The sequence below is a fragment of the Agelaius phoeniceus genome, chromosome 9 (genome assembly GCF_051311805.1).
Source record: "Agelaius phoeniceus isolate bAgePho1 chromosome 9, bAgePho1.hap1, whole genome shotgun sequence".
In the NCBI taxonomy this organism is placed as follows: Eukaryota; Metazoa; Chordata; class Aves; order Passeriformes; family Icteridae; genus Agelaius; species Agelaius phoeniceus.
In genome coordinates, this window is record NC_135273.1 from 32,463,691 (window position 1) to 32,488,980 (window position 25,290).

The 25,290-nt window shown below is 52.7% G+C and overlaps 3 protein-coding genes across 3 annotated transcripts; 1 reads left to right on the forward strand and 2 right to left on the reverse strand.

Annotated features, from left to right (window-relative positions):
• Nucleotides 1-5,403: 5,403 nt before the first annotated feature.
• LOC129122898 (uncharacterized) lies at nucleotides 5,404-10,681 on the reverse strand. Its single transcript, XM_077183458.1, has 6 exons — nucleotides 10,329-10,681; nucleotides 8,499-8,891; nucleotides 8,021-8,119; nucleotides 7,737-7,918; nucleotides 7,436-7,536; nucleotides 5,404-7,345 (listed from the first exon to the last, which is right to left on the reverse strand). The coding sequence occupies exons 1-6, from the start codon at nucleotides 10,498-10,500 to the stop codon at nucleotides 7,228-7,230; spliced, it is 1,065 nt and encodes a 354-aa protein (XP_077039573.1). The 5' UTR covers nucleotides 10,501-10,681; the 3' UTR covers nucleotides 5,404-7,227.
• A 775-nt stretch (nucleotides 10,682-11,456) lies between these two features.
• On the forward strand, nucleotides 11,457-20,857 carry LOC129122983 (protein ecdysoneless homolog; the record flags this gene model as incomplete). The annotated part of the gene is made up of 13 exons (XM_077182739.1): nucleotides 11,457-11,694; nucleotides 12,327-12,444; nucleotides 12,802-12,889; nucleotides 13,867-14,045; nucleotides 14,721-14,916; nucleotides 15,799-15,927; nucleotides 16,074-16,199; nucleotides 16,962-17,047; nucleotides 17,801-17,907; nucleotides 18,327-18,504; nucleotides 18,945-19,012; nucleotides 19,090-19,316; nucleotides 19,834-20,857. Coding segments are annotated over 13 exons (1,953 nt in total), but the record flags the coding sequence as incomplete, so codon positions are not given.
• A 1,166-nt stretch (nucleotides 20,858-22,023) lies between these two features.
• Nucleotides 22,024-24,965, reverse strand: LOC129123145 (uncharacterized). The gene is made up of 5 exons (XM_054637400.2): nucleotides 24,107-24,965; nucleotides 23,653-23,751; nucleotides 23,376-23,557; nucleotides 23,070-23,170; nucleotides 22,024-22,979 (listed from the first exon to the last, which is right to left on the reverse strand). The coding sequence occupies exons 1-5, from the start codon at nucleotides 24,426-24,428 to the stop codon at nucleotides 22,865-22,867; spliced, it is 819 nt and encodes a 272-aa protein (XP_054493375.2). The 5' UTR covers nucleotides 24,429-24,965; the 3' UTR covers nucleotides 22,024-22,864.
• Between the last annotated feature and the right edge of the window lie 325 nt (nucleotides 24,966-25,290).

Below are 25,290 nucleotides of genomic sequence, written 5' to 3' on the forward strand. Positions count from 1 at the left end.
AGAAGCTCTGAGTTATAGACAGGCCAGTCATCTGCTACAAAGGGAATCCTACTAGACATGTGGAAAGTGGATTATCAATGCTTCCCATGGACAAGCACATGTTGTCCTGTTTTAATGTTTTTGCTAAGGTTACCCAAACATTATGGCTGGGCTGTGGGCTAATCTAGCCGAAGGCACGCAGTACAGTGAAGAACATCCAGGCAGCAGTGAGGACAGCAGCAACGGAGATATTTTTCATCTTTGGGCAGGAATAGGGCTTCTGATAGGGAATATAAGCAGAATTTGTTATCTTTATGATGAGAGGGTTTTCTGCCTTGTTCTTTTCTGTGTTCCCCTCCTCCCCCCCTTTTTCTTTTAATTTCTAAGCTACACTAAGGGAGGAGGAGTGGGTAGAAGGTTAAGGGGTTTTAAAGGTTAGGGAGAGGGAATAACAGGGTTTTGGGTTTTTTTTTTTTTTCTTTCTTTAAATACAAAAAACAGTGTAACAACATATAGTTCAGAGAACACTTTTGTGTTAAGGCTATCTATGGTCTGATGCAGCAGACTGTTGTTTAGCTTTCAGTTTTGTCTGCTGTCTTGTAATGGGGTGGTCTGTTCTTGTGTTTGTGGGTATTTGGCGACGTCTTCGTCTCCAGGCAGAGCTGGTTTGGTTTTGAGGTGGTCTTGTGTTTGCCTCAGGAGCGTTCTTGTCCCTGTTTGCAGGAGTAGTGTTCACAGTGCCTAAGTATGGCTTTATGGCTTTTCCTGGGTGCCACCTCAGACCGGCTGGTAGTAGCACGCACGCATATCCTCTACCCCAGGTAATCAACTGGTGAGGCCCAGAAATTTGGTGCGTTTCAGGGTCCTTCATGAGCACAGGTGGTTTCTCAGTGAGTTTGCTTGGGTGGTATTTGCAAAGTGGCAAAGTATTGGTGGGTCAGGCTCTGATGTTGTACAGTTCAGGAAGTTGATGACGTAGAGAGCCTTGCAAAGTCTTTCCACTGGAGATGTGATTCTCGTGTCTCTGTTCTGTTGATCGAGGACTCTTTTGAGGGTTTGATGTGTCCTTTCCACGATGGACTGTCCTGTGGGGTTTACAGGTATGCCGGTCTTGTGTGCTATTCCCCATTCATTGAAGAACTCCTTTAACTTGCGGGAAGTGTAGGCTGGTCCATTATCTGTTTAAATCTCTTTTGGTACATCCAGGGCGGCAAAAGCGAGGAGAAAGTGTTTTATTGTGTGAATGGTATTTTCTCCTGCATGTGATGATGCAAATACTGCTCCTGAAAACGTGTCAACCAATACATGCACGTATTTGGACCTCCCAAAAGGTGCGAAGTGAGTTACATCTGTCTGCCACAGCTGGCAGCTATTCAGACCTCGGGGATTGACTCCCATCCCCATGGATGGTATCTGATAGTTCTGACAGTTCGGACATGTAGCCACGATAGCCTTTGCCTGATCCTTTGAGAGCTTAAACATTCTCATAAGGGCAGGTATATTTTGATGAAAAAAATGCGTGTGACAACTTTGCCTGGGCAAAGATGTTAGGAACATTAGCAGTTTCTGCTGCCATTGCTAATGCATCCGCTTTTCTGTTGCCTTCTTCAACAAAACCTGGGAGGTCTGTGTGTGACCTCACATGCATTATATGGTAAGGTTGCTTTCTGTGGGAGATTAGGTATATTAATTTAGAGAGCAGTTGGTACAACTTTGGATTAGAGACCTCTTTGAGAAGAGCATGTTCTGCTCTCATCGCTATCCCAGCAACATACGCTGAATCTGTAACCAGATTGAAAGGCTCGTTTTTAAACTTTTCAGAGGCTCTGACAACAGCTGCTAATTCTGCGATCTGTGGAGATCCCTCCACTATTTGTATGTCAGAATGCCAGTCTTGTGTTTGGGGGTCTCTCCATGTAACCACCGACTTGTGGGAAGACCCTGAGCCATCTGTAAAGAGGGTTAGAGCCTTGAGAGGTTTTCTACTTTGAATTCATTTTGGAATCAAATGGAAGGTTACATCAGGGTTAAAAAGTTTGTGTTTTGGGATCTTAACTGAAGTTTGGCCCGTGTAGCTATCCAGGGCAAACTGGAGGCTTTCATTGGTCTGGATCAAATCCTCAAAGTCTGTAAGAGTTATTGGTAAGTATATGCATTCGAACTCACAACCTGAAAGAGATCGAAGGCGAGTCCTAGCCTTTTTTATTAAATGTGCTATGACCTCCTAGTAGGTGGTGAGTGTCTTTGTGGGCTGGCTACTTGTAAAGACCCATTCCAGTATCAACAAAGGGTCTCGAAGCTGGGAGTCCCGTTGGAAAATCAGTCCATGGAATCAAGGTGCTTTTCCCAGGATGATGAACTGGAAAGGCAGGCTGGGCTCGAAGCGATGGGCTTTGTGTGAAGACAGGGCTTCCTGGACTTTGGTGATGGCACCTCTGGCTTCTTCTGTGAGAGTGCAGGCAGAGTCCAGGTCCTTAGGTCCATGAAGGAGGTTGAACAGGGGAGCAAGGTCCTCTGTTGTAATTCCTAGCAGTGGACGTACCCAGTTGATGGATCCACACAGGCTGTGAAGTCCCTGAGGGTTTTTGGGTCGTCATTTATGGTGAGCTGCTGAGGTACGATGGTCCTTTCCCGGATCTGGACTCCAAGGTAAGTCCATGGCTTGGTATACTGGATTTTGTCCTCACAAATCTCCATTCCTGCCTTTTCTATGGTTTCAATAGTCTTTTTAACTGTTTTGTCCAAGTAAGCTTTGTCTGAAGCACACACCAGGATGTCATCCATATAGTGATGGATGATAGCATTGGGGAATGATTTCCGAATGGGAGACAGGATGTGAGCCACGTACCACTGGCAAATAGTTGGGCTGTTTTTTAGTCCTTGAGGAAGATACCGCCAATGATATCTTTTGAGCGGGGCCTCCTTGTTAAGAGAGGGAACGGAAAAAGCAAACCATGGAGCATCCTCAGGGTGCAGAGGAATGCTGAAGAAACAGTCCTTAATGTCTATGATAGCAAGTGTCCAGTCTCTAGGCAGCATCGATGGGGAGGGCAGGCCAGGCCGGAGGGGGCCCATGTCCTCGATGACCACGTTGATTCTGCGAAGGTCGTGGAGGAGCCTCCACCTGTTTGTCCCAGGCTTTGGTAGAACGAAGACTGGAGAGTTCCAAGGGCTGTTGGACTCCACTATGTGGCCTTTTGCGAGCTCTTCTTCCACCAGGGTGTTTAGGGCGCGCAGTTTGGCTTTATTGAGGGGCCACTGTTCAATCCAGAGTGGCTTGTGACTTTTCCAGGTGAGACGAGGTGTTTCTGGCAGCGCGCTTAGCTCAGTGGCCCCGATTAGAAATCCTGAGTGGGAATATGTAGGGAAGCTCTCCACTGGGATAGAACGTCTCTGCCCCAAAGGGTGATGGGGGCCCTTACCACGAATGGATGAATGGTTGCCAGCTTGCCTTCAGGCCCTTCCACAAGGATGTTGTTCTGGCTTCTCATGGACACTGTAGCTCCACCAATCCCTGAAACCATGCCTGCGATGGGTTGTAGCTCCCAGTGTACTGGCCATTCTGAGCGGGTGATGATGGTCACATCAGCACCGGTGTCCAGCATCCCTGGCAGGTGGGTCTTCTCGCCTTTGCAGGTGAGGCTGCACTCGATGGTAGGCTTGGATGGTCCCACAACTTGTGCCCACATAGCTGTAGGGTTGAGAGGAATCTGTTCCCTGTGATCCTTTGGGAGTAAAAAGGCTTGTGCTATTGGAGTTCCCTTTGAAAGAAAAAATGGTGAGTCTATGCAGTATACCTGGACGAGAATCTCTTGTCCTGGCTGCACTGTCAGCACTTCTGGAACAACGAAGATCTCCTTTGGGCTATTAAGAGAGTCACCTATAATTAAAATGTGTGAAGGACCACCTTTTGGCCCATATTTGCCTGTGGGAACACAGTGAACATTCTCATTATTAAAGTCAATGGACAAAGCAGTTACCAGTTGACAGCGGGTTCCCATCTGGGTTGCCCCGTGGGTTGGATCCTCTTCTTGTGGTCCGGAACGTCCTGGGTTGGTGCGGGGTTGGGTCTGAGTGGCCTTTGATTTGTTGTCAGTGCCCAGGGCTTGACTGGGCGGCACAAGGAGTTTAACAGGCGCTGCTGGTAACGCTGCTGATTCTGAGGTCTTTGGTAATTGTTACGGTGATATCGGGGGTGTGATCTCTCTGGGCAATCCTTTATGTAATGTCCAAGATCCCCACAGTGATAGCATTTAGCTTGCTCTTTAGAAGCTATTACTGCATATGCACCAGAATCTCCTTCAGGAATACCCTTAGCAACTGCTTGGGCCACTGTATTTTCCATGGACATGTGGCGTGTACAGCATTCCAGCATTTGCTCTATGGTGGGGTCTGTATCCATGGGTAGAGACCTCAAAATGGCTTTGCATTTTTCATTAGAGTTACACAAGGCAAGTTTACATAAGAGTTCCTTCTTTGCCTCTGTGCTCTCTGTTTCTCCAGAGCATCTCTAAGTCTGTTCACAAATTTGATAAAACTTTCATCTATCCCTTGTTTAATAGTAGAAAAATGCATTGTTGGCATTGACTCATCATGCACAAGAAGTAAAGAGGTTTTTGCTGCGAGAGCGATGTCCTGCAGTGCCTCTTTATTCAAGGTTTCCAATTGGTCTGCTGGTTTCTGTAAGTCACCTTCACCAGCTAGTTGGGCTACCGTAAAATTCGTCTTATTAGCATCCGCAGAATATGAATCTGATAATGTTTTTAAATGTCTTTTCCAATGCCTGTCCCATAACATATATTCTGCTGGGGACAGGAGGCAGTGTGAAATATTTTTTATATCGTGGGGAAGTAAGACATGTGCTGAGAACATGGCTTCTAAGAAATTTCTAAAAATATGTGAGCTTCGCCCATGTTCTTTGGCTATATTTCTTAATTGCACTAGTTCCTTATTCGAATTAGCTTTCCATGTCTTTATAGTGGACTCACCACCATTCCGTCCTTGCTTATATTCTACTGGGAAAGCATTAATTTTCTGTGCCAGCTCCCAGTCCCCAGCTTTTGTCGCTTCTATTTTAATAAGAGCCCATGGATCCGTGTGGATCGTATCAGAATCAGATTCACTGCAAGAGCTCTCGTCCTCTGAGGAGGACTGGGGGGGGGTTGCTATCCGTGACTTATGCTTTCTTCGTTTAGAAGCGTTTTTCAAAGGTTTCAGTGGCTGGGGGGGAGACATGGCATGACCTGGGTAGGGGGAGGCACCAATGGAGCTGGGATCGCAGCACAGCACGCACAGGACTGGGTGGGGGGGGTAGCACTTTGGGGGGTCTCTGGGATTCCGTTCGGGTGGCATTGAGGGTGGGCGGGGGTTGGGGGGATGCGTGGTGGGGGCAGGGGGGCTGGGCGGGGTGAGGGTGCGGGCATGGGGGGAGTGAGGGTGAGCCGGCAGTGGGACCGGTCCGGGGTGCCGCGGTTACGGGGTGGGTTGGTGGCACTGTGCTTGTGTGAGGTGTCCCTGCTGTGGCAGGCGGGGAGCAGGGGGAGGGGGCGGGGATGGACACGGGCTCGGGAGCGGCGGGGGTGAGGCTCGGGGAGACCTCGGGAGGGGCCGGGCCGGTCGGAGCCGTGGTGAGGGGAGCGGGGGCAGCGGGCGCGGCGACGCGAGGGGTGGTGGGGGACACCAGCGCGGGGGTGGGGGGTACGCAGCGGAGGGGGGCAGAGCCGACGCAGGGGTGGAGGGGGCGGCAGAGGCAGGAAAAGGGACCCCCGGGACCGGAAGCAAGGAGGAAGCCGAGCTGGGGTTAGGGAGGATGTATGCAGTTATAGATAAGAGAGGATCCGCGGAGTTGGGCAGCGCAGGTCCCGCAGGGGTGGAGGATGTGGGAGGGGGAACCGTGGTGGGCAGCGTAACCTCTGCTTTAGGAGTAACGGAGGCGAGGGGGACTTTAGGACCTAAGGGGTGATGTGAGGTATGCAAGTGACATTCCTCTGAGTCCTTATCAATCTCGTTTGTATTTGAAGAGGAAGTGTCTGTTACCGACTGCAAAATCTGTTCTCTGTTAAATCTTTCAACAGTTTTAGTTATTATATGGAATAAAGGGAAATAATTAGTTACAGAGAATTCTTGGTTTGTTTGGGAGATATATATTGTGTTCCCAATCATATCCCAAAACGAATTTTCAATGACTGCTTTCTTATCAGTATCAGGGTATTGCGAAATAATCCAAGTTACAAATTTTTAAGGTTAGTTTTTGAGAGCTTGACTTTAGAAAAGGAGAAGTTGTTAGTAGGTAAGATTTCTAAAATAGTTAAATATATCTCTCTCTCGGTTTTACTTAGTTTTAATGTACTAAAAATTGTACCCATGTTAATAGTTAGCCCTTCCAGCAGAAAAAACGTGAAAAAAAAAGGAAAAAAAACAAAAAAAAAGTTTTGGAGCCCCGAAGTTATGCGCGCAATATTAGCTAATACTTACAGTTCCTGGGGTCCAAGATCTGTGGAAGGGGTCTGCTGCGTCAGTTCTTCTCGGAACTTTCTGTCGTTCAGATGTAAGTTTTGAGTGTCAAACTGACCTTTCTGGGGAAAGGATTTTCTAAAATGAAAAGTCCCTTCACAGGAGGAGCGGCTTCCCAAACAGGCAATCACAGAAAACCCCGGGGGGGCTTCGTTGCTCAGCGGACGGATATCGCCTCTGGGGGGACCGAAGTCCGAAGTAGTTGGGTGCCACTTTAATAACCTCTCATTTGGCGTTATTATAAAGCAGAGCACTAGGGCTCAGGAGCTCAGTCCCTGGGTAGGGACCGGGTGCCCGATGCTCGCTCGCTCATGCCAAGGCCGCAGGGCTACCATCTAGCAAGCATGGTGATTATCAGCTCTATAGTGATTGCAAGCTCTCAGGATTTCAGCTCTGCTTGCTAGGTAGTGGTGCCCTGGGCTGGAGGCTGCAGCAGACGGAGAGAGAGGAGGAGAAGGTGCAGGCTGTTCCACGGAGATGGTTTTGTTTGGGGAGGTCCGTGAAGGGTCTCTGCTCTTCTTCTTTCTCCCCTAATGGAGTACAGTATGCATCTTTTATAGGGTTGGAAAGGACCCAAGCTTGACCAATGGGTAAGGGGTTAACATGACATTGCTTTATAGGGTTACAGAGGTAGGTTAAGGGCAGAGGACAGGAAAACAGGAATTTTCTTTTGCTGTTTCAGCATTCCTATTGTTCATATTCTCCATGGTGCTTTTCCTAAATCTATGGGGTTTACTACAACAGGGGAGCTGGGGCCTTGCTGCAGAGATACGGCCGCTCATTGGAGCAGTTGTCACTCCTCAATCTCTTGTCAGCCAGGTACACACACTGGGAATTGCCGAGGACAGGAACCCTGCGGGGAGGAGCAGAGGCAGCGCTGGCTGCCAGGGGCAGCCCTTGTGCCCCTGTGCCCCCAGGCCCTGCCCGGCTCCCCGGCACTCACCGGGAGCTGTAGCTGCTGCCGTCCCCCCAGTGCAGGCGCTCGCCCCGTCTGTGCTGCCCGAGCCAGTAATCGACGTTCCCACAGAGGCGGGAGAGCAAATCCTGCCCAGGAGAGAGGAGTGGGAGCTGCCCCGGCCCCTCGGGGGGACACGGGCCCGGGGCTCCCCCCGCACGCCGGGGCTCCTTCCCTGCAAGGCCCCGGCCCAGGGCTGCAGCCCCGGCCCTACGAGCACCGAGCCCGGCCCAGGAGCACCCCCAGGCTGCCCTCAGCCACCCCACACCGCCTGCAGCCCCTCACTCACCATGGCCTCCTCATCCTTGGCAATGGCCAGGGAGGCCCCGAGCTCGGAGCACCGTTCCTCACCCTGCTCCCAGGTGCTGTAATCCCGTGAGAAGTAGTAGCAGACCCCCATGTACCCAACCCAGCCATGGGGACAGCCCAGAGCCAACAGCGGAGTCGCAGCTGTGACTGGAACCTGTGGTGCTGCAGGGGGAAGAGGAGAAGGTCTGAGGATTGCCCTGTACAAGGAGCAGGGAGCCCACTCTGCCCCGAGGGGCTGGGCCCAGGCTGCTGCCCCTCCCTTACCTGCCAGCACAGCCAAGGCCACCCCCAAAGCCAGCACCAGCACCAGGAGCAGCAGAATCAGCACCGCCGTGCCCACGGGATGGCCCCTGATCCATTCACCTGGAGCAGGAAAGAGCTGCTGGCTGCCAGAAGCAGAGCCGGGCCTGCAATCTGCTCAGCCCATGGCCAGGGAGCAGAGCAGGGAGCCCTGAGCCAGTGTGGGCCTCACTCAGCTGGCAGCCAGAGAGCCAAGAGCCTGGCCACAGGCAGGGACACAGCTGTGGGCACAGCCAGGGACACAGCTGTGGGCACAGGCTGCAGCAGGAGAACTGCACAGCCTTGGGGGCAGCTGGGGCTCTTGCTTCCAGCCACTGATGGGGCCCAGCAGAGCACCAGGCCTCTGCCAGACATCGGGAAACAGCCACACACCTGCCAGCCCTGCCCTTGGGAGGGGACACTGTCCCCACCCTGGAGGCCAGAGGGGTGGCCCTGCACTCACCCAGGAATCTTCTGAGGTTCCTTTTGTGTTCATTCTTGGTTGCTGATGTGCCCTGGGGAGCCAGGGGCTCCCTCACACTCCCATCACTGGTGCAGAATCCATTCTCCACATCTGCACTCACTGCATGCTCACAAGTGGAATCCCTGTGCTTATGCCAAGAGGCTTCTTGGGCCCCAGGCAGGTGTGGAACCGCGGCTGCTGGTCCCTGCTGGGGATGCTGGGGCTCATTCACAATTCCACGAATGGAGCAGAGTTCATTCCCCTCCTGCTCACAGCCGGCATCTCTGTGCCTGGAACAATCAGCACCGTGCTCCAGAGACTTCAGGCATGCTGCTGGCAGATCCTTTGGGAGCTCGGCCTCGGGCACAGCTTCACAGCCGCGCTGCTGGCACCCTGAAAGGGACACGGGGAGATGTCACTGCTGGTGCCGGCGCTGGGGGCTCAGGAGGGCGGTGGCAGCTGTGGCTGCGCTGTCCCCGCTGCCCAGAGGTGCGGCAGCAGCTGCGGAGACAAGCGCAGCCTCCGGGAGCTCTCGGTGCCCGCAGCCCCGGCCCCTGTGGCTCTGCAGCCGCTGCAGCCCAGCTCCGTGCCGGGCCGGGCGCTGACAGCGCCTGCGAGCTGCCGGCTGCTGCTGGCCCGGGGCAGCTGCGGCTCGGAGCCCGGCCCTGCCGAGGGGCAAGAAGCAGCAGCCCCGGGCTGCTCACTATTGTGCCCCGCATTCCCTGCCCCGGCGCCTTGGAGCCCGGGCACACCGAGCGCCGGCACGGCCGCTGTTTGTCCCTGCCTGTGGATGCGGAGCGGCTCCTCGCATACAGATGTTATATATTATATTGTTGGCTTTTCGCAAATATTAAGCTGAATGCTATTTGTGTCATGTTAAAATAACTTTACCTCTATTTCTGCTATTAGAAAAATTTAGGCATTGTAGTAGTGGTAGGTGATATGGTGATGAGTGAACTGTCTGTTTGGTCGGGATAACATCCAGTGAACATGTAATGAGGCCCCTGCTATTGATATGCCAACTATCAGCATCTGCCATCTGAAGAAAGTATGGACCAAGGCCCAAATTTGAAGTGATAAAAAGAACAGACCGAAACCCCAGCGAAGGAACAAGCATGCTCTAAACATGCAAACTCAAGAGCACATGCAAAATAGGTCCTGGAATGCGTCAACTAGTTAATGGAAGAATACGAATATGCATAAGGGTCTATGAAGCTGCATCAAGCTGATATGATGAAAAAACTGTTAGAGGCGTTTCCCCAAAGATAACTGTGCTCTCGGCTGAAAGCGAAGCACCCGGCCCGTTTTTAACCCTTCGCCTTACTTCTGTCGCCTGTCTTTTTATTAAACTTACAAATTTTACCAGGAAGGTGAACCTTGTTTTACAGAAAGAGCAGCGCCGAGCAGCCTCGGCCCCGGAGCAGGCAGGATGCGGCGCTTTGTGCCCGCACTCGGCGCCTGCAGCGCTTTGGGCTCTGAGGCCCGTTCAAGTTCATCCCGTGCCAGCCCCGAGCCGGGCACGGACACCTCCCCCCCGAGCAGCGGCCCCGAGCCCGGTGCCGCACGGGCGGGAACGGCCCCGGGCACGGAGCAGCCGCCCCCGTGCCACCGAGAGCAGCCGGGATGAGCCAGCGCTGCCGCGGCACCGGCTCCATGCCGGCCATCCGGGCAAGGAGGAGAGCGCGGGCAGCCGCTCCCTCGGCGATCCCAGCGCAGGGGGGACACGGGGGAAGCCGCCACCAGGAACTCGCCAGAACCCCCCGGCCCTCAGCGCGGCCCCTCCGCCCGCAGCGAGCCCCGAGCTGGGGCAGCACCGACCGCGGCTCCCACCTGGCCTGGAGCCGCCTCCGAGCTCCGCCGCCGCCTCGCCGGGCTCCGGGTGCCGCCGCCGCTGCGGTCCCGGGCGGACACACGTGGAGCCGCCGCTGCCGCTGCAAATTCTCGTTTTTGGAGTGCGTAATGGCTTCCGGCGGAATCGATCAATCAGCGGGCGGGAACGCATCCCCGGTGCGGTCGTTTTGCTCCCCGCTCCCGCCGCGGTCCCCTCTCCCCGGCGCTCCCCGCTGCCTTCTCCGGGATCGGCTCCTTCACCGTTCTGCCGCCTCGGGGAGCCCGGATGGAGGGATCTGAACCCAAGTGTTTTTCTCTCGGCTGAACGCAATGGAAACCACTGGGGGTGTTGGAACGGCTGCGTGGACTGCCCGTGGCTGGGCCGGGGCATTCCCCGCTCCCGGGGCTCGGCTTTTCCCGGCGGCTCCGGCTGGCCCCGGCAGAACTCACTCCCCGCCCCCGTGGCTCCCCAACCCTGCGGCGGGGCGAACCCCCGGCATTTGCCCCAAGGCCTCTGACTGCCCCTGGTTACTGAAGCCTCACGCACCGTGTTCTAGAATGCCGTAAACATGGGCTGAAATGCTTCTTTAAAGTTAATCTTGTGCTTCGAGTAAACTCTGATTTCTCTGAGAATTGTTATTGGAGTGATCAAAGCGGTAAATCCAGTGCCTTATTGTTACGTGCAGCGTAACACAATCGAATTCCTTTAACAGAAATGCTGATAACATTTACCATATGCTATTACACTAAATACAATCTTGAGAAGCTCCCGGTTTGCTGGACAGTTTGCCAAATTCTACATTATTGTTTCTTTCGGTACAATTGCACTTTAAAAGGTCTGAGTAATTTTATGGTTCCATAAAATTTGTGGCTGCCATGAGTTTTTCTCAATGTTAAATTACATAGGGTCAGCATATTTGTCACACTTTTCTAATCCCTCTAGTAAATCCATCAGGCCGTTATTTCAACCATGCTTGATTCACATTTTCAGTGCCTTTTGGTATTAATAGCAGCAGAATAAGTTACATTTTGTAGGACCCAGAACTTTTAAGGATATTGATTGTTAGTTCGGTTATGTTTTATTTGAATATTATTTTAGTTGGAAGAATTAAGCAAAGTGAGATCTGAATAATCTTGTGTTTTTTTACTCTATTGGATTTTGTTAAGACTCATTTATGTCGAGGTGGATTTCTGTCAGGGTTGAGGGTTGCTGAGTTTCGGACGGGGGCGGAGCGCTTTGGGCCTCGGCGCGATGGAGGCGCTGCGGGGGCCGGGGCTGAGCTGGCCCTGGTGCGCTTCGCCCCGCTCCTGGCCGCCTCCGTGTGGCAGCGGCAGCCGTTCCGCCTGCGCTACGTGCCGGGCCGCGGTGAGCCGGGAGCGGGCCGGGAGGCACGGCGGGAGGAGCGCCCGGAGCGGGGGGACTGGAAGGGGGACACGGCGGCCGGGAACCGGGAGCGTGTGAGGGGGAACCGGCGGGGGATCATTTGAAGGGGATCCGGCGGCCAGTAACCGGGAGAGTGTGAGTGGGGACCGGGAGAGTGTGAGGGGCACCCGGCGGCCGAGAACCGGGAGCGTGTGAGGGGGAACTGGGCCGTGTGAGGAGGACTCGGGGGCGGGGGTGTGAGGGGCACCCGGCGGCCTAAAACCAGGAGCGTCTGAGGGGGAACTGTGGCGTGTGAGTGGGATCCGGCGGCCGGGAACCGACGGCGTGTGAGGGGGACCCGGCGGGCTCGAACCGGGAGCGTGTGAGGGGGGACCGAGAGCGTGTGAGGGGGAGCCGGCGGCTTCCCAGCCTCTCGGTGTCACAGCACGGGTTACCCAGTGAGGCATCTGGTGCCCCCTCCCTGCAGCAGCAGGGCCATGGCCGAGCACAGGACACAAGATTCTGCCAGCAGGGTCTGGGATATCCGCAGTGAGGGAGACTCCGCAGCCTGTGTGGACAATCTGTTCCTGGGCATGGCGTTGCTGAGCCGCCTCTCCTCTCTCTGCGCCGTGCAGGCGAGATCCCGGCGCACTTGGGCGGCACCACGGTGTTCGGGGATAACGTGGAGGATGAGTGGTTAATTGTGTACCTGCTCCGGGAGATCACCAGGGAGTTCCCGGGGCTGGCAGCCAGGTAAGGCGGGTGCTGCTGAGCTGCTTTTGTGCGAGGGCTGCCGAGGGGCAGTGCCTGTGCTCTGAAGGTCCTGTCTGACCATTGCCCATCCTTGGAGGTGTTTCCCCATCCCATACACCTTGGAAGTGTCCAAGGGCAGGTGGGATGGGGCTTGGAGCAGCCCGGGCTAGTGGAAAGTGTGCCTGGCTGTGGCCAGGGTGTTGGAACCAGGTACTGATCTTTAAGGTCCCTTCTAACCTAAGCCTTTCTATGGGTTTATGAAGATTTTAAAAAAATCCCAGCAGACATGGATTCAGAAGTGTGTTGTTGTGCTCTGCAAGGCTTTTCCTGCTAAATTTCTAATTTCTCCTTGGCCAGTATTGATGACAACGATGGAGAGTTTCTCTTGATAGAAGCAGCTGATTTTCTGCCCAAGTGGCTGAATCCTGAGAACAGTGAAAACAGGGTGAGTAGAGCTTGTGTACAGTTGGCAAGGGGGACCCAGTGGCCTTTCATGTAGCAGCTGGAGTTTTCTCTTGTACTTCTTGCCAAGTGGTGTGGCTGCCTCTGAAAATCCAGAGTGCTGTCTGTCCCTGACTGTTGCTCCCTTCAGGAGCACTCCTGAATCCACCTGAACTTTCCAGCTCTGCTAGAACTACTTGGATTTTTTTATTTCTACCATGTTGTGGAGTGTTTAGGGCAGAGGATTTGCTGCCCTCAGAGTAGGGAATGCTCAGGGCTGGAGTGTTGCTGTCTCTGTAAGGACACAGGCTTTGTCTGGTCCAGGTGAAATCATGAGCAGACACCTGCACCTGGATATGGATGGTTGCTAATGGCAGTGGATTAAAATGGAGATCATTAATTTGGTCATTAGCAAAAAATTTGTTTAATTATTTTTCCCCTACTCCAAGATTGTTAAAAGGGCTGGAACACAACACCCAAATGGATTGCAAGTGTGTACCTGGAGTGTCAGGCTCATACTTTCCTTTTGTTCGAGGGGACAGAGTGAGGGAGTTGAGAACGTTGCATTCAGGGCTTTTCTTAGGATCAGGAACCAGCAGAGGTCGCATGTGGCAGCTGAAATGCTGCTGCTTTTTAATGCCTGTGGTGCTCTGAAGCAGTCAGGCTATCCTGGTTCTCCTGAAGCACTTCTCTAGTCGAAGAGAAACGTGTAACAATTATTGTTGTTAAGGAAACAAGGTGTATTTGATGATATTTGTTGCAGTTAAAATAGGGATTTTTTCCTGGTTGGGTCGTGGTCTCTGGCATCTCAAATAAGCTTTTTAGAAAAGCTGTGCTGCTTCCTGCATTGGTTCTCTATTTGTCCTTTACACTGTCAGTGTTCAACCCGATGCATTTGGATATGAAATGAAATGTTCCATGGCTGTGTGTGTGTGTGTGAGTGCTCTTGCCCTGTATGATGAGAGCCTTCCTGCCTGCCAGGTGTTCTTTTACAAAGGAGAGCTGCACATCATTCCTCCGGGGGAGCCTGGGGAGCAGGGCTGGGCCCTCTCTGCTCCCTGTCCCACGGTGCCCCAGGCGCTGGCTCTGTTATCCACGCGCCCCGAGGAGCTCCTGGCTGCAGAGCCCATCAGAGCCGCGCTGAATAAACGCATCCATGGGTACGTGGGGCTGCGTTTGGGTCCTCTGCAGCTCTGGGCTTTGGTTCTGTGTCCCTGGGCTTTAAACGTTTCCCCAGCAGATGGGATCAAGTTGGTTCCTTTTCAGAAACCAGCAGCTGGAGGTTTTTCTTGGAAAGAGGGGGATCAGTGTCCTGTAGGCTGTGGTGTGGGGATCTCAAACTGCTTCACTGCTGTAACTCCAGCCCTGACAATGACAAAAGTTACTCTTCCTTCACATCCTCCTTAGACTGAAAGATCTGAAAGTTCTGTGATCTTTTAGGAGCCCTGTGCATGAGGAAAAAGAGGATTTGATCTAAAATGTAGAACCAGCAGATTTGTCAGGGCTTCAGTTTGTCACAGCTGTGCTCAGCCCTGTGCTTATTTTTTGCAAGGATTTGACAGCAAATATGGCAAAGAATACTGGATAGCAGGGTCTGTTGGTTAAGTCCACAGGGACTCATCTTACCCATGTGGGGATTGAATTTTATGAGCCGTGTACATTTATATAAGTATGTATGATAGAAACAGCCATTGTAGGCATTAGATTGGCCAAGTTTTAGCTCCAGAATAATCTTCTGACCCACGATCCCAGTAAATACTGAAGGGAAAGGGGCCTCGTGCTAAAGAAGGAGTGGTTAACTCGCAGTGCCCTCCCTTGGCTCTGTTGCCGTTCAGGTATCCCGAGAAGATCCAGGCCTCGCTGCACCGAGCCCGCTGCTTCCTCCCGGCCGGGATCGCGGCCGTGCTGAGGCTGCGCCCGTCCCTGGTGGCTGCGGCCGTCCAGGCCTTCTACCTGCGGGAGCCGGGCGATCTGGCGGCCTGCCGGCGCCCTTTCAGAACCTTCCCTGCCGAGCAGCGAGTGATGGCCCTGGTAAGTGCTCTCAGAGCCCCTGCTGGCCGGGCTGTGTGCTCCTCTAAAGCCTGCGATGGCCGCGGTGAGTGCTCTCCTCGAGCCTGGTCACTTCATTCCCTTAAATGACAAGGGTTCTGCGGCCAGTGTAGAAACACAGAGATTCAACTGAAAAATACGAGTTAGAGGGATGAATTTCCAGGTCATTCCATTAATAACTGCTCTGGATCGATGTGGCTGGACTTTCAGGGGGCTGCTCATGAGAGAATTGTTTCTGAAAGCAGAGGTTGTGATAACAGTTCCTCTGCTGAAGCACCTGCTGAGTAAATCGATCTCCTTGTGTGATCAGAGCAGTTTGACAGCCCTGCCAGCCAACGGGAGGAGTTGCTCCTCAGCAGTGGTTCACTCCCAGGCTTTTCACCTTCTCAGCTGTGCTCTCAGGGCTCTGGGAAAGCTTTTATGAAGTGTTTTATGAGCACTGTCCAAGCACTGTTGTGTCTGATTCACTTTGTTACAGAGTTGTACCACAAGATGCCTGAAAATAAGCTTTAGAGTCAAATTGTGGACTTGGAAACTGTTGCTGAAATCTTTTAAACAAGTTTCATTTTAATTGAAAATATACCTAGTAAATGTGCATACAAAATACTGAGGATTTTTCCTAATGTATTTAGACTGACAAAAGTTCGTACTTACTTGGGTATTTCAATTTGGGACAAACTTTGTAAAGTCTGCAAAGCAATTTCTCAGAAAAATCTGTCTAGGATATATTTTGAATGCAGTCTCAGGTACTGCCTGTACTAGGGGTGCCTTCAAAGCCACTCTGGCGAGCCTGGAGGGAGTTGGATGCTGTCCCCAGCAGAGTCCCGCTGCAGGGAGTGTTTGTTTCTGCTCTGCCTGTTTCAGGTGACTTTCACTCGGTGTCTGTATGCACAGCTGGTGCAGCAGCAGTTTGTTCCCGACAGACGCAGTGGGTACACCCTGCCCACCCCATCTCATCCTCAGTACAGAGCCTACGAGCTGGGCATGAAGCTGGTAATGATTTCTGCTGCATTTTGGACTTGCTTCATGCATGTCCAGGGAATGGGTCCTTGTCTGGACGTTGCCTGCTTGTGCAGGAAAATGTGAGCAAAGTCTGTCACACCTTGAGAACCTCTTGTTGTTGCATCTTTTATCTGCAGGCTCATGGCTTTGAAATGTTGTGCTCCAAGAGCAGTAAAGTGGCTCCTGATGCCAAGAGAAACGTGTTAAGTGGTCCTCTGTGGGAGAGATTCCTCAGGAGCTTGAAGGAGAAGGATTATTTCAAGGTCTGTGATTATTTCAGTGTCTGTGGCCTTTAAACATTCCAGGGAAAATACATTTTAACCCTTGAACTTGTGTGAGGAGTTGCAGTGGGGCCAGAGCTTGAATCCTTATCTCTGTGTGAAATGAATGAATGTCTTTAAAGGGGACGTGTGCAGTTTGTTCCCCTTTGAAAGTAATTTATTTTGGAAATTGAAAAGGAAAAAGCAAGATGTGGGGATTGATTCATTCATCTAAAGCAAGGGGAGAGATACACTTGAGTGAGGAAAACCACCATATGTGATTGTGTGAGGTGTAACTGATTTCACAGGTTTGCATTTCATTTCCACCCCTCTAGAATTCAATATTCTTCAAGATCCATACATAACACCAATGACCTATCTGGGCCCATGCAAGTGTAATTTTTATGTGTGTGGTGTTTTTGTCACTTCTGGAGGTTTTGGTGAGGTTTGTGGGGTTTTTTTAAAAGATGCCTTTGACTACTTCTCTGAAGTTAATAAATGGGACATAAATTGAGTACTTACTTGAAGGTAATAAAATTGGACAACACTATTGAAATTCTTAGGTTAATATCCTTTAATATACTTGAAATACAGGAATGGCCCTTTGCTGTATTGAGTTCCAAGTGTACATGGCCAAGAGGTTTTAGTTGTTTTGGTTCTCTCAGCATTTCTGTGTGACCAACAGTCATCCTGAGGAAGCCTGGCTGTGAAGAGGAAGGGGAGGGAGAATTGTTTGGGTTCATGCCTGTGACTTGCATTCCATAGGGAGAAATGGAAGGATCAGCCAAGTACCTGGAACTGTTGCACATGGCAGAAGATCACTTCCATCAATGTGTTGCAGTGCCAGAAAGGTGAGAGCTGCTTGGAATTCATGAGTGTCATAGACCCTACAAATCCTGTAAGTGACCTTTGAAATCCTTGTTACAAACACCTGAACCCTTTTCTCCACTGCACATTTAACATGGGAGCTGTGGCCAGGACATACAAGTACTAATTGCTCTGGAGTACTCCACTGGGAGAAGTTCTGGCTTGAGTAACTCTTTTATCTTGGTTTTGTGAAATGCTGAGCTCTTCCAAGTGGATTCCAAGTGGTGACTGCAAAGCATTGTTTGCTTGGTTGACTGTAGAAAGTGTAGAAAAGTTTCATTGAAAAGCAGTCCCAGTGAATAATGAACACAGGGTCATCTGTCTCCTTTGCTCAAGGGTCTGGCTGTGGATTTCTCTGGAAGATCAAATCCAAAAACTAAACCACTACAGAAATATCTGAGGCTTTGCCAGCCCATAATATCTTGACTGTTAGTTTTTTGAGTTTCAAGTCTGTGCTGTTTGGGATCTGGTAATGTTAATATTTGCCAAGGCAAAATAAATGTAAAGGAAAAGAGCCATGACCAATGGGCTTTGGAGCCATCAGCTGGGAGTTGTAGGGACTGACTGTGTCCTGTTTTGGCCAATGCTCTGGGTAGTGCTCTGGTACTTGCCCAGATTCATTTCCCTTTTGGATGTGTTTGCACAGAAGGAAAAATGAGTAATTTGAGTGAAAACCTAAATGCAGAGCATGTGATCCCATTGAATCCATTTCAGTAAATTGATTTCTTTTCTTCTAGCTGTGATGAAGTGAGCCCAGGTGATGAAATCCTGACACTGCTACAGACAACACCCATTGATCTGAAGGAATTTGAGAGAGCAGCAGCTTGTCTTCCTGCAGAGGATGGTGAGCTGGCTGGGGGGATTATTCCTATTACAGATGATTATTTGTGGGGGGAGAGGGGCAATGCTGGCAGCTGGGAAGGGAGAGCAAATCCAGCCTTCCTTGAGACTAAACACTGGATTGGCTCTCCCAGTTCAGAGTAAGCCTTTCTTCCTCCCCTTAGTGGCCAAAGGCTTCTCAGTGACTGGAATGGTCTCTCTTAGCTTGAGCTCTGCAAAGCAGAGTTTTTAAGTAGTGACAAGAAATCTCCACTCAGTTCCTCTCAGCCTCTCTCTGCCTTTGCTGTGTGTGACCCAGGACCAGCACAAAAGCTGAAGTGCAGCACTGAGCTGCAGGATGGCTGCAGTCCTGTCAGTCAGCTGGGTTGGGCCTGTGGGCCAGCAGCTTGTGCAGAGTCACAGATCTGTGCTGTGTTCTTTCAGATGACAGCTGGCTGGATATTACACCAGGTGCTCTGGATCAGATGCTGAAGGAGACAAGAAATGAGTCCCTTCCTTCCACAAATGAGGAAGAGCAAAGCTATGACTTGGGAGCAGTTGCTGAGAGCATGAAGGCTTTTGTGTCCAAAGTCTCCACGCACGAAGGAGCAGAACTGCCATGGTAGTGGCACTTGCAGTTTGGGTCTGGTGTGGAATGTTGCACTCTGCTGCAGCCCTGTGGCTGCTTCTGTGATGCAGAGAATCAGAGTTTGAAGGTGCTGTGCTGAGCAGGGCCTGAAGCAAAGCCAGAGCACTGAACATGTACTTGCTTTAAATCAGCTTGGTGCCACTCTGGCACTGGTGCAGCTTCAAGTGCAAGCTGAGCTGCTCTCTGTCCCTCAGTTGGATTTTGTGGTCTTCTCAATTTTTCTCCTTTATGCCAAGAATTCTTCCACTCACTGTTTGATGTCTAATGCATACAGGCTTCAAACTTCTGAGGACTTTTAAATTCAAATGTCCAACTTCAGTCCTGGCTTGAGAGAAATCAATATGGCTTGTGCCTGTGTCAGGCTTAGGCAGGCATAGAAGCTTCATTTCCTTAAAAATATTTTTATATTTCAGGTCATCTGATGAATCCCAAGTTACCTTTGATGTGGATTCTTTTACAAAAGCCCTGGAGAGAATTTTAGGTGAGATTGCTTCTATATTTGAAACAAATCCCAGCACTGATTTCTTTGCTCTTGTACTGACCCCAAATCATGTCCAGGGGCAGACTCGGAGGAGCTGGATTCTGATGATCTGGATGAGGAGGAGGAGGAGGAGTTGGGTTTCTCAGATGAGGATGATGAAGAGCTGGATGCTGGGAATGAAAGGCAGGAGCAGAAGGTGTCTCCTGAGGAGCTCGTGGGCAGCCTCAAGGCGTACATGAGGGACATGGACCGTGAGCTGGCACAGACCAACGTTGGGAAAAGCTTCAGCAGCCACAAGAGAGGGGTGAGTGTGCCTTGAGCTCTGATCTGCAGCAGAAATGTGCAAGCAGGGAATGGGCTGCAAGTGTCCATTCTGAGCAATGGGATTGGAACCTTCCCACGTGCAAGCCAAGTGTGCTGGACCTGCACCATCGTACGTTTTTTATGAACTAAAGCTTACCTAAGCTTGGAATTTGCCCATCTTTTCCAAGGCTTAGTTCCATTTCCCTGGTTTTAGTAGTAGGCAAGCAGCTGCAGCTTCACTTTGAGCTCCTGTAGTAGTTTTCTCCCAGAGGAAGCTGAGCCAGGACTCAGCAACACTTTGTGTCCTTCTCTTGGAACCTAGTCTGGGTAATGGAGAGTGGTGATTTTCAGCTGGCATGAGCATTTGGTGTCTGAATTCCTGCCTGTCAGGACTCAGGAGTGTACTGGACTTTGTTGGCTGCACAATTGTTGTTTCTTTTCTCCTGTGATTTACCCTTTTTTTCCCCTGAAATCTGCTCCTGCAATTTGATAAAGCTTTCTCTTGGTACTCTCTGCAGGCAAGTTCTGTTGGAGCAGCCCCATGTGAGAGTGCTGGCCCTGGTTGTGGAGCTGAGGCTGCTGAGCTGGCAGCCCTGGATGTGGACATGAACCTGGTGGCAAACCTGCTCGAGTCCTACAGTGCCCAGGCTGGCCTGGCAGGACCCTCCTCGAACATTTTACAGAGCCTGGGGCTGAATTTACCTGAGAGCACAGAGCTCACTGGCAGCTGAGCAAGGCAGGAGAGGCTTTGGACAAGACGTGGCTGCTGGGGAGGTGAAGCACAGACACACAGCAGGATGTGGAAGAAGAGCCCAAAGGTTTCAATTTAGAGCATTCTCTTCATTATGTGTCAATTCAGCAGAGTGAATTTACATGCAAAAGCTTCTGTTTGCACAATGTCTTGGAATGGAAATGAGATTTTCTTAGTGATGACACATTTTCAGAAACTGAAAAACGATGTTGAATGCATGACTCAAATGAGGCTTTCTTTCATTACAAAACCTCTCTTCCATTTTTCCATTCAGTGATCCAATTTGCCACATTTCTAAAATGTCCTTTTACCCATTGCTGAGTGGATTCAAAATCTAGGGAGCAGTTCTTGTTCTGAAAATGCTGCTGCCTTTGGGGGAGGTGGGGAAATACCACATTGCAGGAAGAGCGATTGGATCAATGTGTAAATATTGGCCAGAAGTATTTTTAAATTTTATTTCAATAAAAACAAAAATACAACTTGATTACTGAATTTTTTGAAGGTGTGTATAACTTCCTCAGTGCAGTATCAGTTCTTGGAGTGAAAGTATTTTTGTAATTGTTCATTTTCTGAATGAATTCCATTATTGCTGAATGTTGATGTACAGCTACTGCTGGCATGATGTGAGCTCAGGCTGAACAGTTTGGGGTTTTTTTCAGTGAAAATGTGGTTGGAAGGCATGCAGCATGTTGCATTCATGTGGAATGAAAATTTTTTTTTAAATATGACAACTTTAGTTTCAACAAGATAAATTTGAAATAAAATACATAGAAATTCCTGATACACAGACACCAGCAGTTCAGTCCTGCTGGGTCCAAATCAGCTTCTTAATTTCTCTTTATTTCCTTTTCATTCAGCAATTAATGAGTTGTCCTCCACTGATGTTGTGTGATTTACTTTGGCAGCAGTTCAGGGAGAGCACTGGCAGGTTGGACAGGGATTAGAGATGGACAACAGAGCTGGGAAGTGTGAAGAAGGTTCTGCTGAATTTCAAGGAATTTGGACTGCTGAGAGGTGAGAGACTCAGACAAATGTGTGGTGGAAAAATGGGGTTAACAGAGGTTTTTTAATTGAGACAAGGATAATGAGCAGTTAGTGGTGGAAAACAGAGGTACTTGAACCTTGGGAAGGGTTGGTGTTTGAGTAGGGAAGGTAATTTCCACTGAAAATACATAAAATTCTCCACTGATGAGTAGCTAGATCAAGTTTAGATACTTTAAAAAATAATTGAGTTGAAGAACATGAATGATTGCATTTAACTGCTGTGTGGCCTGTGCTATAGAAAAGGTCAAATTAGATGGAAGGACTCCCTTAGTGCATGAGGAGAGCTCCTAAGCTGAGGTGGCCGTCCCTCAGTGCAGCTTTTGGTGACAGTGATCCATGGCCATTCCTGGTGCAGTTCTGTTATCATTTGTTTTTATACCATTCTGTTTCATTCCCTTCACACTCCCCACCCTTTCCCATTCCTCACTTCTTACCCAGCACTGCCCCAATGGTCCCTGAGTGCAGCTCTTTTAGAGAACAGGGCCTGTCCCAACAGGCGGCTGCTGCAGCCAGGGGAGGGGCAGGGCCAGGCACATCACAGCTCTGGTGGTGCTTGGAGACTGTTGGCTTTTGCACTTCAGGCAGATCAAATGAATCCCAACTGTCAGAGATTTCCACCGCCTCCTATTTCTCCCTCTTTTCTTGGTTGGATTTGACAGTGCTTGGTTTCCTTGCACCGAGCTGGAAAGCAAAATGCCCACCTACCCCATGGCCATCCCCAGCACCTTGTCCCTCTTTCTCCCACCTTTACTTTGCTCCACTTTCTCCATGCTCCTCTCCCTGCCAGCTCCAGCAAAGCCATTTCACCCACTGGCACCAGCTGCCTCCTGTCTCTCGCTCCCATTTTGCCCACTCTGAACTCCTGGAGCCGCCTGCCCGCGGAGCCGGAGCCGCTGTGGGGCCGGGTAATGGTGGCAGGGATCCTTGGGCTGGGCTGGGCCGGGCCAGGTGCCTGGGGCCAGCAAAAGCGCTCAGTGCCTCTGCTCCTGCCCCTGGGCAGGCAACAGAACACAGCAGGAAAGGCTCGGGGCTCTCAAGAAAGGAGGCCAGAGATCTCTCACCCATCATGGGCAGAACAGGCCTAGACTGGAGAAATTAAATTTAATTGAATTTTTTATCAAACAAATCAAAGGGAATGAGATGTACAACAAGACCTAAAAATGCATTTGTCCACACTGTTCTCTCCTTCCTGGGCTTCACTTTGTCCCCATTTCCCTCCCTCTCTCCTCCCCACACAGTGGCACAGAGGGATGGGTTTACAGTCACGTCATGTCACTGCTTCTCCCTCCAGCCTAGGATTCCTCCCACAGGAGGACAGTCAGATTCTTCACTGCAGACAGAGAGACAGACATCAGACCCTTCTCCACAGTCAGGTGCCTGATGCCAAAAGTGAGATTCCCCCTCAGCACGTGTCAGCGGTTCTTCTGCCTTTTCCAAGGACAGTCCAAAAGTGTCCCATTCTGGCTATATTAAGATGATTTTCCAGAGCCCATGGCGATTTCGATTTCACATTGGAGCTTGTTGTGTCATGAGGGCAATGCACTCACTTCAGGCAGCATCAGTGGCAGGATGGATTGCAGAGACTTCCTTTGCAGCCCCAGCCCAGCGTTGGCACTGGGCATGAAGAGGCACTGAGGTGACCCTGAGAGGAAGGGCAAGGCACAGGCTGCAGCTGAGGAAGGACAGCGCTGTGCTGGGCTCAGAGGTGAAGCTGGCACTGCCCAGTGTGGAGAAGCTCCTTTCTGCAGCCCCTGTTACAGGGGAGCTTGGGCCTTGCTGCAGAGATACGGCCGCTGATTGGAGCAGTTGTCACTCCTCAATCTCTTCTCAGCCAGGTACACACACTGGGAATTGCCGAGGACAGGAACCCTGCAGGGAGGAGCAGAGGCAGCGCTGGCTGCCAGGGGCAGCCCTTGTGCCCCTGTGCCCCCAGGCCCTGCCCGGCTCCCCGGCACTCACCGGGAGCTGTAGCTGCTGCCGTCCCCCCAGTGCAGGCGCTCGCCCCGTCTGGGCTGCCCGAGCCAGTAATCGACGTTCCCACAGAGGCGGAAGAGCAAATCCTGCCCAGGAGAGAGGGGAGGAGTGGGAGCTGCCCCGGCCCCTCGGGGGGACACGGGCCCGGGGCTCCCCCCGCACGCCGGGGCTCCTTCCCTGCAAGGCCCCGGCCCAGGGCTGCAGCCCCGGCCCTACGAGCACCAAGCCCGGCCCAGGAGCACCCCCAGGCTGCCCTCAGCCACCCCACACCGCCCGCAGCCCCTCACTCACCATGGCCTCCTCATCCTTGGCAATGGCCAGGGAGGCCCCGAGCTCGGAGCACCGTTCCTCACCCTGCTCCCAGGTGCTGTAATCCCTTGAGAAGTAGTAGCAGACCCCCATGTACCCAACCCAGTCAAAGGGACAGCCCAGAACCGACAGCGGAGTCGCAGCTGTGACTGGAACCTGTGGTGCTGCAGGGGGAAGAGGAGAAGGTCTGAGGATTCCCCTGTGCAGGGAGCCCACTCTGCCCCGAGGGGCTGGGCCCAGGCTGCTGCCCCTCCCTTACCTGCCAGCACAGCCAAGGCCACCCCCAAAGCCAGCACCAGCACCAGGAGCAGCAGAATCAGCACCGCCGTGCCCACGGGATGGCCCCTGAACCATTCACCTGGAGCAGGAAAGAGCTGCTGGCTGCCAGAAGCAGAGCCGGGCCTGCAATCTGCTCAGCCCATGGCCAGGGAGCAGAGCAGGGAGCCCTGAGCCAGTGTGGGCCTCACTCAGCTGGCAGCCAGAGAGCCAAGAGCCTGGCCACAGGCAGGGACACAGCTGTGGGCACAGGCTGCAGCAGGAGAACTGCACAGCCTTGGGGGCAGCTGGGGCTCTTGCTTCCAGCCACTGATGGGGCCCAGCAGAGCACCAGGCCTCTGCCAGACATCGGGAAACAGCCACACGCCTGCCAGCCCTGCCCTTGGGAGGGGACACTGTCCCCACCCTGGAGGCCAGAGGGGTGGCCCTGCACTCACCCAGGAATCTTCTGAGGTTCCTTTTGTGTTCATTCTTGGTTGCTGATGTGCCCTGGGGAGCCAGGGGCTCCCTCACACTCCCATCACTGGTGCAGAATCCATGCTCCACATCTGCACTCACTGCACACTCACAAGTGGCATCCCCCTGCTTATGCCAGGTGGCTTCTTGGGCCCCAGGCAGGTGTGGAACCGCGGCTGCTGGTCCCTGCTGGGGATGCTGGGGCTCATTCGCAACTCCACGAATGGAGCAGCGTTCACTCTCCTCCTGCTCACAGGCAGCATCTCTCTGCCTGGAACAATCAGCACCTTGCTCCTGACACATCAGGTGTGCTGCTGGCAGATCCTTTGGGAGCTCGGCCTCGGGAACAGCTTCACAGCCGCGCTGATGGCAGCCTGAAAGGGACACGGGGAGAGGTCACTGCTGGTGCCGGCGCTGGGGGCTCAGGAGGGCGGTGGCAGCTGTGGCTGCGCTGTCCCCGCTGCCCAGAGGTGCGGCAGCAGCTGCGGAGACAAGCGCAGCCTCCGGGAGCTCTCGGTGCCCGCAGCCCCGGCCCCTGTGGCTCTGCAGCCGCTGCAGCCCAGCTCCGTGCCGGGCCGGGCGCTGACAGCGCCTGCGAGCTGCCGCCTGCTGCTGGCCCGGGGCAGCTGCGGCTCGGAGCCCGGCCCTGCCGAGGGGCAAGAAGCAGCAGCCCCGGGCTGCTCACCATTGTGCCCCGCATTCCCTGCCCCGGCGCCTTGGAGCCCGGGCACACCGAGCGCCGGCACGGCCGCTGCGGCTCCCTGCCTGTGGACACGGAGCGGGTCCCGGTACCGAGGGCAGCGCCGAGCAGCCTCGGCCCCGGAGCAGGCAGGAGGCGGCGCTTTGTGCCCGCACTCGGCGCCTGCAGCGCTTTGGGCTCTGAGGCCCTTTCAAATTCATCCCGTGCCAGCCCCGAGCCGGGCACGGACACCTCCCCCCCGAGCAGCGGCCCCGAGCCCGGTGCCGCACGGGCGGGAACGGTCCCGGGCACGGAGCAGCCGCCTCCGTGCCAGCGAGAGCAGCCGGGATGAGCCAGCGCTGCCGCGGCACCGGCTCCATGCCGGCCATCCGGGCAAGGAGGAGAGCGCGGGCAGCCGCTCCCTCGGCGATCCCAGCGCAGGGGGGACACGGGGGAAGCCGCCACCAGGAACTCGCCAGAACCCCC